Raw genomic sequence first — 14,333 nt, 5'->3', positions numbered from 1 at the left:
CATACGAAATAAAAATAATTATTCAAAAATAAAAAATAAAAAAATAAGATTTGGGTACCTCTTTACTTTGATTTCTGGATTTCATCACTGGTGAAAACTTCCAGGCCATTGTGCATTTCTTTTGAAGGTGTGTTACCAAGTGAATTTGGAGGTAATATACACAGGTTGTATATATACTCCACAGCTTCCAGCTTCCAGCTTTTCTTTTCGTTTTCTTTTTTTTTTTTTCTTTCAGTTTTTTGAGGCAGGGTTTCTCTGTGTAGCTTTGCCTGTCCTAGACTCGCTCTGTAAGCCAGGCTGGCCTTGAACTCACAGTAATGCGTAAGACTCTGCCTCCCGAGTGCTGGGATTAAAGACGTGTGCCACCACGCCCAACCTTGATTCAGAGAATTTAAAACATACCACTGTTGCCATTAACTGTTTTTTCCTCTGTCCACTCTAGCTTCCAAATATGACACAGAGACCCGTTACATTTATAATAAGCTTCAAGCATCACAACTGGGCAGATATCGATCTATTCTAACTCGACTATGCTAGCCTGGCTACTTCACAGCCAGGTGCTCCATGCTGGTACTGTTGAGTGTCCTGTACACGTTGACGCCCTGAGGCCGGCCTGTCTGTCTGTCTGTTGCTGCCTGCCTGCCTGCCTATCTGTCTCTGTCTCTGTTTCTCTCTCCCTCTCCCTCCGTTCCTTCTTCCCTCCTTTTCTTCCTCCCTGTCTCCCACTGGGACCCCTAGACTGGAGAACAGGAGCCACGCCTATTGTCTCCTCTGCCCAGTCATAGGCTCTTCAGTTTCTTTATTAGCCAACCAGAGATAACTGGGGAGTAATTTTTACAAAACACCCAGACAGGAGATTTCGCAATAGCAATGACAGTATCAGAATCTGGTAGTGTCTGGCTCTCTTGGGGCTCCGTAATTAACAGTCAAAAATACACAGAGACACGCCTTAATTCAGTGTGAGCGAAGGGCACCTCTCCGCGCCATCCGTGCGCATCATTATAATGCCCTGCCCACTGAGTTTATAGAGCACGTGGCTGTGACGTAGTCGGTTTTCGAGGAAGTCACACTTCAGAGCTGGAGAAAGACAAGCCAGCAATCCAATAGGATAGGCCGAGGGCTGCTCTGGGGCAGGATTAGGGAGGGTCCCAGTTTAGTTTTCACCGGCACCTTTCTGTGGCACACCTAATGCTTACTCGTTTGTTTTGTTTTTCCAGATCAGGTTTCTCTGTGTAGCCTTGGCTGTCCTGGACTCACTTTGTAGACCAGGCTGGCCTCGAACTCACAGCGATCCACCTGCCTCTGTATCCCGAGTGCTGGGATTAAAGGCGTGCGCCACCGCCGCCTGGCTTCTAATGCTGACTCTTACCTGGGATAGTTTTTAGTTTTCTAGCACAACTTTATCTGTCACTCCTAGATCCTCCATCTTGGATCACAAGGCCAATGCTTTGAACACTTTTCCTGTGTCCTCAATACCCTTGACCATTCTTGCTCTGATCCTCCTACGTGATTTATTCCTAAATTTGATTAAGGTGGTTATCTGTTTTCTGCTCCCAAGCTGATAAGCACAGTAGGAGAATAATGAAGAACTAACTATACGGTTAACCTAATTCAGATCAGTAGTATTCAGACTCGGTTGACATTTTTAACACCGAGAGGCAAACCTGTAACTGTTCAAGGTCAATTCTGTTTCCCCAAGTTCCACAGTGTCAGCTAAAAATCCCTATTACACTTGTTAAATTCCTCATCTCATTCTTTCCTGAAGGTTGCTTTATTTCTTTGCAAATCTGTCATCAGAAAGTCACTCCTTCCGTTTCCTTCCTGTGCCACGCTCTGCATGAAATTCCATGGCAGTTTTTAGCCCACAATCTATGTGGCTATTTGTGAAATTCTCATCCCTGGTTTTGTTCTGTTTTTCGAGGCAGGGTTTCTCTGTGTGGCCTTGGCTGGTCTGGACTCACTTTGTAGACCAGGCTGGCTTCGAACTCACAGCAATGCTCTCATCTCTGCTTTTTGATTAGCTTTGTCTTACTAATTATTTCACTCTAGGTTTCCTTTGTCTGTTTCAAATGCAGCACCTGAAGATGACAACAAAATAACTTCTGAGGTTTGAAGTAAATAATTCTGAGCTGTCCTAATTGTGGGACGACACAGAGCCGAACTTGTAGAGTAGGTACGCCTCTCTCCCCTGGCCCCCTGGTTGTCATATTTAGCTTTGTAGCTTTGTCAGTGATGTAATGAGTTCTAGTCCTGGCTGCTTTAGTGACAGGGGGAGATTCACTTGAGCTCATGAGTTTGAAACTAGCATATGAAGAACATCTTTAAAAAATAAAACAAAAGCTGGGTGGTGGTGGCGCATGCCTTTAATCCCCAGCACTCAGGAGGCAGAGGCAGGTGGATCTCTGTGAGTTTGAAACTAGCTTGGTCTACAAAGTGAGTCCAGGACAGCCAGGGCTACACAGAGAGACCCTGTCTCAAAAAACCAAAAAACCAAAACCAAAACAAACAAAAAAACACCCCCTAAAACCAAAACAAAACCAAAACCAACCAAACAAAAACAACAACAAAAAACCCCAACCATCCAACCAAACAAAAAACCCCCCAAAACCTCAGTGGTGGAGCATGTGCCTATCATGTACTAAGCACTGGGTTAGTTCATCATCACAAAATGAAAAAAGTAAATAAGTGGTTAGCCAAGCAACAGGACCATACTTGCCGGAGACTATTGGCTCATTTCACCCACATTCCAATCCAATGCCATCCTGTTCTTCCAAATAGAAAAATTTCAAACTTTCTTTTTGATATCTGTTTATTTTTGAGACAGGATCTCATTTCCCTCAGGCTAGCCTTAAACTCAGTACGAAGTTGAGGATGCCCTTTTAACTCTGGCACTTCCTGCTTCTTCCTTCTAAGTGCCAGGCTTACAGGCATGCACATTTTGACATTTTGACAGCAATGGAATCTGTCGTTTGTCAAAGGGTATGTAACATGATTCCATCATACCTGTTGTGGATACTGCAATCAACACACCGCTACGAATGCTTCTTTTGGTTGTTGGGATTGCTAGATCCCACGGAAGTTCCATTTCTAGGTTGCTGAAGACTTCCTGTGTAACAAGGAGTGTTTTAGCACACATCCGCATCAGGAGCATCTCATAGTATTCCTATTGCTAGCATCTCTGTTCTTGTCTTTTTGATAACAACCAGGCTGATCTGGGTGAGATAGCTCTTTGTTTTGCATTCCATTTACATGTTAATTAGTAATTACCTAACCTAGTAATGATAAGTTGTTGTTGTTATTTTTTTTTTTCATATGCTTGCAGGCAGCCTGCATATCTTCTTCTGAGAAGTGTAATCTTTTTTGATTTTTCTTCTAGCACATGTTAATGGTACAAATTGATTGGTTTTGGGTTTTCCTCACTTGGAGGCTTTCCCTTCTCTTGGGAGTTCTTTCCCAATTTTCCCTAATAAATCTACATTCGGCTCACTGCTTGTCCTGCATTTGTTTTGTTTTTTCAGATAGGGTTGCTCTGTGTAACAGCCTTGGTGTCCTGTCTTTCTTTCTTGTTTATTATGTATACAGTGATCTACCTGCATGAAGGCCTGCATGCCAGAAGAGGGCATTAGATCACATTGTAGATGGTTGTGAGCCACCATGTGGTTGCTGGGAATTGAACTCATAACCTTGGGAAGAGCAGTCTTAATCTCTGAGCCATCTCTCCAGCCCGTCCTGCATTTCTTTATACTTAGGTATGAGACAGTGAACTGGGGTGGCTTTGGGGATTGTTGATTTTTCTAGAACCCTAGCCTCCTGAGTTAAGCCCACCAAAAACAAGGAGTTCATTACACTGAAGGGAGCACATCACTTGGAGGTCTCCCCTGACCTCTGCCTGAGCCCAGCGGACCGAGATTGCACCCATGAAGGTGGAGGCACACTGGACCCATGTTTGCTCTGAACTGTACTTTCTTTCTCTGCTATACTTTCTGCTCCAAATGGCTTCCTTCCTTGGAACTCCTCCCACTCTCAGGAATCCTTTTACTTTTCCTCAATAAATCTAAATGCTCTTTGCTTAAGTTCAGTTACACACACACCACATTTGTCATGTGTACTCACCCTTTTACTTTCTTTCTCTTCCTCTCTCTCACATTATCCCATTTCATTGTTTGTTTGTTTATTTATTTATTTTTGTTTTTAACTTTGAGACAAGGTATCAGGCAACACAAACAGGCCCTAAACTTTCTAACTTTATTTTTATTATTCACGAATGTATGATGAGAACATGGATATGGGCAGGAGTTGTTCTCTGTGGCATCTGAGGAACAAACTCAGGTGGTCACATTGGTGTGGCAACAGTGCCTTTACTGGCTGGTCCTATTTTCCATTTCAAGAAATTAGATCGTGTGGGGGTTTTGGTATTGAGTTATTTGAGATTCTTATATATTCTTAATATTGCCAGACGTACAGTTAGCAAATATATTCATCCTCCTCCCTTTTTGTGGTATTGAGGCTTCAACCCAGGACTTTCTACCACTCAGCTACATCCCCAGACCTTCCCTTGTTATGAAGTAATTTTCTCCTCTTTCATTTATTTATTTGGTTTTTTGAGACAGGGTTTCTCTGTGTAGCCTTGGCTACCCTGGAACTCACTCTGTAGACCAGGCTGGCCTCGAACTCACAGCGATTCGCCTGTGTGTGTGTGTGTGTGTGTGTGTGTGTGTGTGTGTGCACATGCATGAACACCATGCTGCAACTGCAGAGGTCAGAGGCAACTTAGGTTGAGGAGTAGGGCGGGCGGGTTCTCAGGATTGAATTCAGGTCATCAGGGTGGGTAGCGTTTACCAATTAAGCCATCTTGTCAGACCCTGAATGCATAGTCTTTTTTCGGCCCTGAGATAGGGTTTCCCTGTGTAGCTTTGGCTGTCCTCAACTCGTTTTGTAGACCATGCTGGCCTCGAATTTACAGCAATCCACCAGCCTCTGGGATTATAGGTGTGGGCTATCACACTAGGCCTGAATGTATAGTCTTTTTTTTTTTTAAGATTTATTTATTTATTATTGTACAGTGTTCTGCCTCCATGTGAACCTGCACACTAGAACAGGACATCAGATTACATTGTAGATGGTTGTGAGCCACCATATGGTTGCTGGGAATTGAACTCAGGACCTTTGGAAGAGCAGGTGGTGCTCCTAACCTCTGAGCCATCTCTCCAGCCCCTGAATGTACAGTCTTAATGTTAAGATTTTCAAATATTTTTTTGTTTTGTTTTTTCAAGACAGGGTTTCTCTGTGTAGCCCTGGCTGTCCTGGACTCACTTTGTAGACAAGGCTGGCCTTGAACTCACAGCGATCCGCCTGCCTCTGCCTCCTGAGTGCAGGGATTAAAAGCATGCGCCACTGCCGCCCGGCAAATAATTATTTTTAAAAATGTCTTCTAGGGAGTTTATTTTAGCTAATGGCTTGTCTTAGTTAGGGTTTCTGTTTCTGTGATAAAACACCGTGACCAAAAGCAACTTGGGGAGGAAAGTTTACCTCAGTTTACAACGCTCAGGCCACTCCATCACTGAGGGAAGTCAGGGCGGAACGCCTGGCAGAAGCTGAAGCAGAAACCATGGAGGAATGATGCCCACTGGCTCAGCTTCCTCCCACCCCAAGCCCCCAAGACAGGGTTTCTCTGTGTAGTCTTGGCTGCCCTCAGCTCAGAGACTGCCACCAGCCACTCAGCTCAGCTCGTTTTCTTTTTCTTTCTTTCTTTCTTTCTTTTTTTTTTAAAGATTTATTTATTATGTATACAGTATGATGAGATCACATTATAGATGGTCGTGAGCCACCATGTGGTTGCTGGGAATTGAACTCAGGACCTCTGGAAGAGCAGGCAGTGCTCTTAACCACTGAGCCATCTCTCCAGCCCCCTCAGCTCGTTTTTTTACACTCCCTAGGCCCACCTCCCCAGGGGTGATACTGCCCCAGTGAGCTGGACCCTCCTTTATCCATCATTAATCAAGAAAATGCCCTAAAGACTTGCCTATAGGGGCTGGAGAGATGGTTCAGCAGTTGAGAGAACTGTCTGCTTTTCCAGAGGTCCCGAGTTTAATTCCCAACAACCATATGGTGGCTCACAACCATCTACACTGGGGTCTGATGCCCTCTTCTGGTATGCAGGTGTACATGCAGGGAGAACACTGTATACACTAAATAAATAAGACCGTTAAAAAAAAAAAAAGACTTGCCTATAGGCCAACTCTAAGAAAGCATTTTCTCAGTTAAGATTCTCTCTTCCAGCCAGGCATGGTGGCACATGGCTCTAATTCCAGCACTCAGGAGGCAGACACAGGTGAGTTTGTAGTCAGCCTGGCCTACAAATTAAGTTCTAGGACAGCCAGATATAGAGATCCTGACTCAAAAGCCAAAACAAACAAATATTAAAAGCTCTCAGCTGGGTATGGTGGTGGATGCGTTTAATCCCAGCACTTGGGAGGCAGAGGCAGGTGGATCGCTGTGAGTCCAGGACAGCCAGGGCTACACAGAGAAACCATGTCTCAAAAAAATGACAACAACAAAACACAAACAAGAACAACAAAAAACCAACAAAAAGCTCTTTTCCTAGATATATTTCTGTCAAGTTGACAGAAATCAATAAAAGCCAGAGATTTTAGTTCAAGGTCACTTATTTGAGGCCATTGCTGTGGGCTTTATGGTAGAGAGAATTATAGTGGAGGCACGTGTTGAAGCAAATCTATCTCCCTGAAGACAACCAGATAGGTAAAGGAGCCATAGGGGCACCATCAGATAAGAACCGAGCAACCTGGGAACCATTTAAGATTCAATTAGATTAAATACTTATTTCCTGGTATAACGATGTCAGACTCAACTACCAGGCACTCTGAGACCCGAGCAGTGGACTAGTGATGAGGGAAGGAGATAAGGAACTGAATGAGCCTAAACATTCTGGTTCTCATATAGAAAAGTTATCCTTTCGCCCTGCCTTTTTTTTTTTTTTTTTAGGTTTTTTGAGATAGGGTTTCTCTGTGTATCCTTGGCTCTCCTGGAGTCGTTTTGTAAAGCAGGGTGGCCTCGAACTCACAGCGATCCACCTGCCTCTGCTGCTATTAAAGGCGTGCGTCATCACCACCTGGCTTCCCCCTGCCTCTTGATGGTTCATAACTTTCTAGAAATTGAGGACAAATCTAGACTCTAGCTGATTTCTGTACACACTAAAGGTCAATAGTGTGGGCCAAGAACGCTGGCAACATTGTTAGTGTTACACACTGCACTGGAAGTTTGTTCAGATTAGAACCAAGCTTTGGGAAGGAAAATCTGTTAGGAGTAAAAAGGCGGAAGCTAAGCAGGCCAAGATTCTATGGGTTCTAAGGCCAGAATGAGCCTATAAAATCACAGTACTGCCGGACAAAGGCAGGAGGATCACTGTGAGTTCGAGGCCAACCTGGTCTACAAAGTGAGACTAGGACAGCCAAGGCTACACAGGGAAACCCTGTCTCGAAACAAACAAATCACAGTACTTAAAATCTTGAGTTAGGATTGTCATGATTTTGAACCAGCTTGAGTTGCAGTGAGACTGTCTCCAGACAAAACAAACAAAAATCTGGTAAGTGCTCTTAATCCCCGCTGGGAAACTGGAGAGAAAGCCATGAAACCAGTCAGAAGCTCATATATATACTGCAAGCAGCAAGCTGTTACGGTGTCCTAGTCAGTTCCGAGGACACTTGACTGAGAAACCAGCACTGTGCAGATTAGGTTTCTGGCAATAGAACTAATTTTAGAAAGCACCAAATGGTAGATTTGTACCTCCTATGTTTTAAGATTATCTGGAAGCCTGACACAAGGCAGGGGAGCAAATGTACTGCAGTTGGCTAAAGTTACCAAAGCAAGGTACATAAATTCTAAAAGCGTATTTATTTTACTATTATAGTGGGCGCACATCACCCATTAAGTGTTTTTTGATTTTTCAAGGCAGGGTTTTTGTATAGCCTTGACTGTTCTGGAACTCACTCTGTAGACCAGGCTGGTCTTAAAACTCAAGAGATTTGCCTGCCTCTGCCTCTCTCCAAAGTGCTGCGATTGGGCGGTGGTGGTGCACGCCTTTAATCCCAGAATTTGGGGGGGGGGGGCAGAGGCAGGCAGATCGCTGTTAGGTTCAAGGCCAGCCTGGTCTACAGAGTGAGTCTGGGACAGCCAGGGCCATTACACAGAGAAACCTTGTCTCAAAAAGCCAAAAAACAAAAAGCTGGTATTAAAGACTGTGCTGCTATCACCTGACTTGTTTTATACTTGAGTCTCTAGTTCTTTAACAAGCTAACATCTCAAGATCCCACATGATAACTAGCGTTAGCGCCCCCCCACCCCCCTTAAGTTTTTGGTTTTTCAAGACAGTGTCTCTCTATGTAGCCTTGGACCAGGCTGGCCTTAAACTCAGTTATCTGTCTGCCTCTGTCTCGAGGAGTGCACCACCACGCCTGACAGCATTAGCCTTTTAACTAAAAGAAGTACCTAGTCAGCATTTGTAAATAAGAGGACTTGGTGAAAAAATCTCATCCAGTGTGTATTAAAAGGTTTGATTTATTGAGTTTAATGGATAATAATTTTAAGTATAAAATATTGAGCTTTCAAATTTAGTTCCACTAAAATGATGACCTTCTGGACTTGTTCCTTGTTCTGGTATAAATCATCCAGTCAATGATGGGGATGGCTTAGTGGTTAAGTGTGCTAGACACGTGGTGGTGGCGGCTCACAGCCAGCAGAGGCCGAGGCAGAGGCAGACGGATCTCTGGGAGTCTGAGGTCTACAGAGTGTGTCCAGGACAGCCAAGATTACACAGAGAAACTGTCTCAGAAAAAAACAAACACACAAACAAACAAACAAAAACCCAACCAACCAAACAAAAAAAACCAAAGAAACTAAAGTGCTTACTGCTTACTGCTCTCTCAGAGGGCTCAAGTTCAGTTCCCGGCTCTCAGATAAGCAAGCTCACAACAGTCTCTAGCCCGTTACAGAAGACCTCTTCTAGGCTTAAAGGGCAATTGCACTCACATATCACCCAACCCCCATCCCACAGACAGACATACACAAAATTCATCCAGGCAATGAATGATAATACATTAACTTCTGATCATGTGTTACTAAAAAATGCAATTTACAGAAGCAAATACCACCTTTCTACAAATTGAGCAGTTCTGCTCAAAAATCATAATGTATTCACCCTTATATTTTTGTTACCCCAATTTATCACAAGCAGATTATAAACTACACTGTGGTTTATGCCTGCATAGTGCTCCTTAGGCTTAACAGTATTTTTCCTAATCTTGAACTGGCTTTGACTCAGTTCATTCCTTTGCTAGAAAGGATTATTATTATTTTTTAAAGATTTATTTATTTACTTATTTATTTATACATTGCTCTGCCTTCTTGTACCCCTGCAGGCCAGAAGAGGGCATCAGATCACATTACAGATCATTGTGAGTCACCATGTGGTTGCTGGGAATTGAACTCAGGACCTCTGGAAGAGCAGTCGGTGCTCTTAACCACTGAGCCATCTCTCCAGCCCTAGAAAGGATTATTTTAGTATGGTGGCACATGCCTGTCATCACAATTGAAGAAAAACTGCCATTAAGTTCCAGGTATGTATAGTGGGACCCTCTCCCAAACTAATCAACCAGTAAACTTTGCACTTGTGTTTCCTGTTTCTGTAGGGCTGCCTTTGATTTTTCTTGGTATCCTGCGCCTCTAGCAACACTTCTTGGCAGACTACTACATACAAGGTGTGCATAATTTGGATTATAACAACTAAATATATTAAAACCCATTAGCTGGGCATGGTGGTGCACGCTTTTAATCCCAGCCCTGGGGAGGTAGAGGCAAGGGGATCTCTTTGAGTGCAAGGACCGCCAGGACTGTAAGAGAAACCCTGTCTTGAAAAACCAAAACACTTTTTAAAAGTCCATTAGAATTCAAGGAAACAACTGTAGAGGTCAGACGGCTAAAACAAATCCATTTCGCAATACTGTTGTGCTTTTAACTGTTAGCCAGCTTGGATAAAAGGTCAATGTGCCTTCAATGTTCTTAGTGTTTGTGCAGCCCTGGAACTTGCTCTGTAGACTGGCCTTGGAACTCAAGAGATCCACACCTCCCTACTGGGATTAAAGGCGTGCTAGTATCTGGCTGTTCTGGGTCTACAAAATTTGCCAATGAAATGAAACATTTAACTATTCTCTAAGTCCTCAAAAGACAATTCATAAAGCCTATTAGACACGGAGTCAAGCAGAGAAAGGCAAGGATTAGGGACTCTACACAAACTTGTTTCCCTCACTTTTCATACAGCTGTCCACTAATCATTTGTAAATGTGCCTATTTTTACTTTGGGAGTCTCACTGCTGTCCAAGTTGGCCCCAAGCTAAGCTCAAGTGTTTTGCTGCTTTAGACTTCTCAGGTGTTTCCTTATTTTGCTTTTAAATGGAAATTCAGTAACTTATTCTTGAATAGCCAGTGAATCAACGAGGAAGCCAATAGGGAAGATTATGACTTTCTTCAAATAAAGGATACAATAAATAACCCATGTGATACAGCAAAAGCAGTGCTAGAGAGGGGAAGTTAAAATAGCAGCAAAACCCCAACAGTAAGGGCTGTAGCACATGTACCAAGTGCCAGGACTCAACTCTCAGCACCAAAACATCTTGAGAAAAAAAAAACAAAACCAAGGGGCTGGAGATGGCTCAATATTGACTGCTTTTCAGGAGGACCCGGTTCAATTCCCAGCATCCACATGGTAGTTCACAACTGTAACTCCCTCACAGGCGTACAGACAAAACACTATTGCATGTAAGAAAAGCCAAACTTCCCAAACAGCAAAGCCAGTAAAAAGCAGAAATTTCCAATGAGCCACCATGTGGTTGTTGGGATTTGAACTCAGGACCTCTGGAAGAGCAGCCAGTGTTCTTAATCAAGCCATCTCTCCAGCCCCAAATGAAACTTTAACCTAAAGGGAAATGTGCTTGGAGTCAGGAGACCCTGATTGTCAGAGCTTAAAATGACAATACCTGCCTGGACTTGAAGACATGCTTCAACGACAAACATGGTACTGGCATTAAGGCTCACAGGCAATGGTACAAAGAATCCATTAAGGAAATATATATTCACAGGCAACCCACTTTAGATTTACTGTGAAAGGTACCAAAAGCTAACTATACAGAAAGAAAACCACACTCAGTAGTCATAAAAACTCCAGGATAAATGAATGACCTTAAGCACTAAGACCTAATTTTCTTGTGAAAATCAGTGTTAACTGGGTAGGGCAAGGATTTTTTTTGGTTTAGACCTTTCTAAGTGCAGGCCAAGTCAACTGAAATGCAAACTATAAAGCACAGCAATTACAAGCCTACCTACAACTGGGCAAACTTGAGACAGGCAGACCTGAGGCCAGCCAGCTATATTAAGTGCCAGGACAATTTGAGACTTTGTCAGGAAACTGAACCCCAGGCTGAGTCACTCAATACAGTGCACCAGTAAGGATTTAGCAAGCTAGAACAGCAGCATATTTCTAATCTTTACACTTGTGCCATCAATTCCAGAGGGATACAGATAATGCACATAATTGTGCTAATTAGTAGATTGATACCTTTAAATCTTAATCACCATATAAGTAGACTAAACTGTACCAGCGCTGTCTGGTTGTTCCATCGATACCATTGTTGACAAATAAAGAATCGGAAGAAATATTTACAGTTGCATGTTTATTTCAGCATTCACAACAGTGATCTCTGCAGGATAAGGAAGAGTGGCTCATGACAAATTTTATATTACAAAAACTGGTCAGCTGTTTTAAATGGGTGCAGGCAATTGCATTCATTCTGTTCAGTTAGCATGCAACTACAGGTCATCTCATTTCCATAGACCGGAAATAAAGAGCAGAAAGTGACTCGAGGTCAGAACCACATTTGAACAATTAATAAACCCACAACTCTCCCAGGCCGAACTAGATGCTGTTCTGTCCACTAGATGGTCTTAACCATACTTTATCACTCCAAACTAACCCAGCTCTAATCCAATCCCTGTTAAATGCAGTAGGATTACCTCCCTGCAATTATTGCACACGATTTGTGCTAAGAAGCAGGAGCCTATGTTCTAGTCATAAGAGACAGCGGCCTTGACCCTTGGGAGGCAGGTAGAATGAGCTCAGACAGCCACGGATGCAGAGACCCTGCCCTAGCACCCAGTACTGTATATTCTGTTTTCCTGGATGTTTACCACCATCTAATTCTCCCACGCCAGAAAAGCCCTAGAAAAAGAAAACAAAGAAATTACAACAGTACCAACATTAAAACAAAACACTATCAATGTCTTTGTAACGGTCTATCTCAGAAGCCAGATCCGTAATTAAGGTTTTTCAACAGGAATTCAGGTTCGGGATAGGATCATCATAGATCAGACCGAAGATATTATGTTGTGAAAACAAAGCAAACTCTGACTCACATGTGCTCCTGGTATAGGCTCTTTACACGCTGCGGGAAGGAATTTCAACGGACTGGCATTCACTGCTGGCAAGGGAAAAATACTATGAACAATTAGCTACATAAAAAGCCTACTTTCCTCTTTGTAGACCAGGCTGGCCTGTGAACTCAATCCACCTGCTCCTGCGATTAAAGGCACTCGGCACCACGACCACTGAAGTCTAATTCGTCTCACAGCCGACCAACCTATTTGGGCATCACAAATTTACTTATACTACTTCAGCTCAGCTACCTGTGCCATTGTTTTATCTGCGACGTGGGCGTGGCCGGACTCTTCTCCCCTCCCCCTTTCCTCCTCTTCCGCATGCACATTTAATAAACGCCGTATAACCACCACGTTACTATAACCATTCCAAGTTTAATAGGCAAAAATAGATGAAGCTGCAGGTATTTAATGGCTGGCAAGCATTGTTTCACAATACTTGACAGATACTGAAGTTTACAGCGGAAACTAAAAGTTCTGTATGCAGATAAAAAAAAAATTAAAGGCTATGCTTCGTACACACCTTTTAGGAGAGTCACGTTTTAAGCAAGTTCCTCTCTGCTATACATTTTCTCTGATGGTTAGGGCTTCTCTTCTTCCTCTAGTTTAAAGAAACACATTTTAAGCACCACTTCCTGTTACTAAGTCAACGGTTTACTTCACCTAGGTAACTGCTGCATCGCCCTTACCTCGACATCTCTTTGCGACTGCTTCGATGCAGCAGAGAATGATGACGCCATTGTCCCTGTAAAAGAATCGTTGTGTAATCGGTTGTCTCTTGGGGGGGGACACTAGTAATTCCCCAACATCACATTAACTCCTAGAACCTTCACTGGCAAGCCCTGATGTTTAAGAACCCTCCCAAGTCGGGATTTGAGGAATTAGACCTCCGGCGGCCTGCTAGGCCGCTTAGTCCCAACCTCCTGGGCCTACGCTGCAATGGGCCTACGCTGCAATGCCGAAATCTCCCTATCGTAAAATCACAACGGCCCTCTAAGCTCAAGCCTCAGAGGCTGCTCCACCGAGCGAAGCCTCCAAACTCATCCTGCGCCATCGCACTTCGCTCGGTCAAATGCCGCCCCCGCTCCCCCCCCCACCCAAAAGCCACAGACTCACCTACACACAGACAGAAGCCCTGAAGTCCCCGACAGAAAAGAGCGAGCCGCGCGGCCCGCAGCTCCCTTTATAGCCTCCGTGGAGCCAGACCGAGGCTGCCCCCTCCCTCTTGTTCCGATTGGACGCAAGAGCATGTTGGAGGCGTGGCCTTTCTCCGAAGCAACGCGTGGGAGCGCGCGCAGTTGGCTCTTTTCTTCCGGGCCACTCCGGGGCGTGGCGCGCGCCGCCCGCCGGTCGCGTGCGCGTCCATCTTCTGCGCGCGCTCCCGCCGGCACGCTGCCACTCGGCTCTTTCGAGTCTGGCGGGCCGCTCGGCTCTACGTGGCGTGGGAGTGGCGCCAGAATTCAAACGAATAGCCGCAGTTGGAGGCGAGGTCACCGGCTTCCTCGAGCGGAGTCGGCCGAGACGGTCGGCGGCTGGGAGTGGCTTTGGTTTCGCCGCGCGGGCGGCCTTCGCGCGCGGCCGGTGGAGGAGCCTTCCCGGCCCAGTGGCCTTAGCTGCGCTTGGTACCCAGCGGTGCAGCTGCAGGGACCCTCCTGGACAGAAGTAGGCGGGTGAAAATCGTAACGCCCTGCCGTTATCCTCCGTGCACCCTTGGGGGTACCGCAGCAAGGCCAGGCACGCTGTCGCTTGCACACCAGCCACCCAACCCTACGCCTGCTTGGGCGCCTAGCCCGGCCCACTCCCCTGCCCCCCTTTACCAGGCACTTGTGACA

General features: G+C 44.7%; 1 protein-coding gene across 3 annotated transcripts; it reads right to left on the bottom strand.

Annotated features, from left to right (window-relative positions):
- Positions 1 to 11,726: 11,726 nt before the first annotated feature.
- LOC311581728 (uncharacterized protein) lies at positions 11,727 to 13,766 on the bottom strand. Of its 3 annotated transcripts, none has more exons than XR_014773868.1 (5): positions 13,618 to 13,715; positions 13,191 to 13,246; positions 13,025 to 13,102; positions 12,481 to 12,545; positions 11,727 to 12,286 (listed from the first exon to the last, which is right to left on the bottom strand). XR_014773868.1 is itself a non-coding variant. In XM_084754252.1 (4 exons), the coding sequence occupies exons 1-4, from the start codon at positions 13,749 to 13,751 to the stop codon at positions 12,137 to 12,139; spliced, it is 405 nt and encodes a 134-aa protein (XP_084610378.1). In that variant the 5' UTR covers positions 13,752 to 13,766; the 3' UTR covers positions 11,727 to 12,136. The 3 variants fall into 3 exon arrangements, 1 of the variants encoding a protein (XP_084610378.1); XR_014773869.1 differs by having other exon boundaries at positions 12,481 to 12,542; XM_084754252.1 differs by lacking the exon at positions 13,025 to 13,102 and having other exon boundaries at positions 13,618 to 13,766.
- Between the last annotated feature and the right edge of the window lie 567 nt (positions 13,767 to 14,333).

This window comes from Acomys minous (genome assembly GCF_964271855.1).
Source record: "Acomys minous genome assembly, chromosome: 13".
NCBI classification, from domain to species: domain Eukaryota; kingdom Metazoa; phylum Chordata; class Mammalia; order Rodentia; family Muridae; genus Acomys; species Acomys minous.
The sequence above is the reverse complement of the archived record's forward strand: the minus strand, read 5'-3'. Positions and strand labels throughout refer to the sequence as shown.